This window comes from Calliphora vicina, chromosome 1 (genome assembly GCF_958450345.1).
Source record: "Calliphora vicina chromosome 1, idCalVici1.1, whole genome shotgun sequence".
NCBI classification, from domain to species: Eukaryota; Metazoa; Arthropoda; class Insecta; order Diptera; family Calliphoridae; genus Calliphora; species Calliphora vicina.
In genome coordinates this window covers 51006134-51009431 of record NC_088780.1, presented here as the reverse complement: position 1 = coordinate 51009431, position 3298 = coordinate 51006134, and the positions used below count along the sequence as shown (strand labels likewise).

Here is a 3298-nt window from a genome sequence, read left to right as displayed (position 1 = left end):
TGTACCCGTAGTTTACAGGTATGTTTGTATTTTTGTTTGTTATTGTAGTCATAACCTAACCTAACATTAAGTGTAACGACTGTAATTCCAGCCATGAAACAGAAACAAACCAAAATATAAATAAAAAATAAGAAGAAATAAAGAAAAAAGCGAAAGTAATCAACAAAACATTTTCTTTGGATGGATTTTAAAAAGTCATGCCATGTTACCAAGTTAAAGAAAAAAGAAGCATTAAATGTTATTATGTATGAGAGATTTTGAAGAGAGTCCGACGGACCACTTGATGCATATTATATTGTAGGTTATGTAATCGTCATTAATAATGAAGCAAAAAATACAATTTTAACAACATTGTATGTTTCAGTTTTTTTAACATGTAGTATTGTTTTTATTTTTTATTTGTTTCACCAGACAACAATTGTTATAATTATTAACAACAGCAGTTGGGTGATTATCAACCACAATCAAAGAGAGAAACCGTTATGTGAACATCAAAAGTATTAAAGTCATTAAATTACTTTTAAGCAAAATGAAGAGACAAAAAATAGCTATTAAAAAAATGTGTGTTACTGAGGAAGAAGATTAAATATGTCGTCTGCTGGTAAAAGAAATAATTGTTTTCATTTTTAATGAAATTGGAATGCAAGAAAATTACATAAAATGTAAGCGATATAAAAGGATTTACGATGCAATGCTTTCAAGAGAAAAATACAACCTTGTTACACAGGCAAGTGTAGTGTGCAGTGTGTATATATGATGAAGATATTAAGCTGACCTTTGTGGTAACTATAATTAGTAAACAAGTTGTTATAAACAAAAGCTGTGAAATGTGAAAGTCTTTTACTTGTTTAGCTGTGACATTTAACCAAGCAGCTGAGCAGCTGACAAATTTGTTTACTTAACTTACACTTGGAGAAAAGTTAATAATTAATAAATAAAAACTCATATAATTTTAACGGTGACAAAATTTACTATTTTTTTTATTATTTTTTAATGTTTTTTTTGTTGTTTCTTTGTTTGTTTGTTTCATATTTTTATAAAAAAAATTCACTTAATAACTAAAAAAATAAGTTTTTTGTTGTTGTTAACATTAATAAAACAGAGAAAAACTATTTACAATAATAACAATGCTCCCGCTAGGAAAATGTGAAAATAAAATAGACTGTTAGCGAGAGCGGACTTAAGAGATAGCAAGAAAAATTGATAGCTTGATAGTCACTGAGTTGGGAACTGTTTGGAATGAGGTATGAAAATGAAAATTTGCAAAACATTAAAACGAAATTCTAAATGAAAATATTTAAAGATTAAAATTCGTTTCAATATTTTGCTGAAAAACGGAATAATGAAAAAAATTTAAGAAAACTTTACAATCACAATCGTGTAGAATTGTGATTGTTCGTTTTCAAATTGGTCTGGATAAAAAAACAACACAATTTTTTTTTCACAATTAATACAAACATCAAATTCCCAGTTATTTAATGGTGTGTTGCGTAATGTTTTCTTGTTGTAATAACTGTATTTTCCAGATTTTGTATTGACGAACATCCTTTCACATGTTAATGTATGGATGGATGGATGGTTGGGTTCCATAAATGTTGATGTCTGGGTGGTTGGTGTTGTTTTTTATTTTTTGTTATTTAGCGTATCCGTTTTCAGAGGCGTTTGTTAAATTGGCGCGCGCGTTTGTCTTTTCAATTATTTGGCAGCAATTGTTTTATGATGAATTTGAAATGTAATCTACATTATGCTAAGAAAAAATAACTAACGGTTGAGCTTAGAATGGCGAACCGTAGCTACCGCTGGGTCTTGAGGGAGCACCATAAGAACCAGATGGAGGACCACTGGGATAACCACCGAAATTTCCACCGCCACCACCACCAGCTTGTGTGCTTTGTTGGGCGAATTGGGCTACTTGGATGGCTTGACGAACACCTTCCAAATCGATGCCAACGACACGGCCGCCGCCGCCACCACCGAATGATGGTACACCGTATTGAGGTGAAGGAGCACCATATGAACCAGAGGGACTGCTGGGGTAGCCACCACCGCCGCCACCACCACCACCGCCGCCGCCGCCAGATTTACTTTCTTCTTGCAATAAGATTTGACGCACTTGTTCCAACAATTGAGGATCGACGTTTTGGCCTTCATTGGTTTGGAAGCCACCGCTAACAGCTTGATAGCCGCCACCGCCGCCTCCCAAGCCACCACCGAAACCGCCACCGAAACCACCACCGCCGCCGCCGCCACCACCACCACCGCGCTGATAATTATAACCCGATGGAGGTTCTGCTACGACCAGTGCTGCCAAAGCAAACACCAAGAACTGCAAAGAGAAAACAAATGAAACTTGTTAGCCGCCATAATCCTTCACATTTAATAATCCTTTGATGCAAATATCCTTTTTGCTTTTTTTTAATTGTTGTTCAACTTACCACGGAGAAGGAGTTCATAGTTGTGAGTCTTGTGTGTGTGGGGGAAAGAAGTAAAAAACTTAAATTAAAAAATAAATTTAGTTGCTTTCAAGTAGGGAACCAACGACTGAATGCCAATGAAAGGCCACAACAGCCCTCTTTATAGTCAGACAATCATCAACTCCACACAGTACAGCCAAAAACAAAACACACAACACAGAGTCAGAGGCAGACCTCTCAGCCACAAACGAAGCGACCAGCAAGCAAACAACCCAACAAACTGCAAACTTCACTACAGTGACAGTAAACTGTAAAGCCTCTCATTTGTTGTTGTTATTGTTGCTGCCGCCGATGAAGATGATGACGACGATGGCAAGCAAAGGCTTAAAGATGGCTTAAACATATTTATTTTGGCTTAATATTTTACCAGCTAGTTTTGATATTTTTGTTTTTAGTTTTTTGGTTTCGTATACATTTGTTAAGAGGGGGCAATGCGTGCGTAACTTTTTTTTTGGTTCGTATTTGGTCATGTTGATGATCATCATCTCTACTCTCCAGTAATCGTCATTGTCAGCAGCGTCAACATCAATACAATCTTTAAAATCCTCATGATTTTCATAATGATCAGTTTGAAAATTGTCTTGCACCCTCTGGTCACTACTTAGCTTCTTTTTTTTTCATAAATCGTTTTTCATTAAGCAACAAAAAATATATATTTGTTGATACAACTACTTTGTTTTTTGTCAGTTTTTTGTTACAAAAATAAACACCTTTTGCAGCATTCAATAGGAAGTAATTTTGCAGTTTTTTTAAAACAAATAAACTCAATATTTGATTTAACAAACGTGATGAAAACATTTAACAACCAATCAAAACCAACCTCC

The 3298-nt window shown here is 34.7% G+C and overlaps 1 protein-coding gene across 1 annotated transcript; it reads right to left on the bottom strand.

Annotated features, from left to right (window-relative positions):
- Positions 1–950: 950 nt before the first annotated feature.
- LOC135961164 (uncharacterized) lies at positions 951–2540 on the bottom strand. The gene is made up of 2 exons (XM_065512662.1): positions 2436–2540; positions 951–2326 (listed from the first exon to the last, which is right to left on the bottom strand). The coding sequence occupies exons 1-2, from the start codon at positions 2451–2453 to the stop codon at positions 1775–1777; spliced, it is 570 nt and encodes a 189-aa protein (XP_065368734.1). The 5' UTR covers positions 2454–2540; the 3' UTR covers positions 951–1774.
- Positions 2541–3298: the final 758 nt, after the last annotated feature.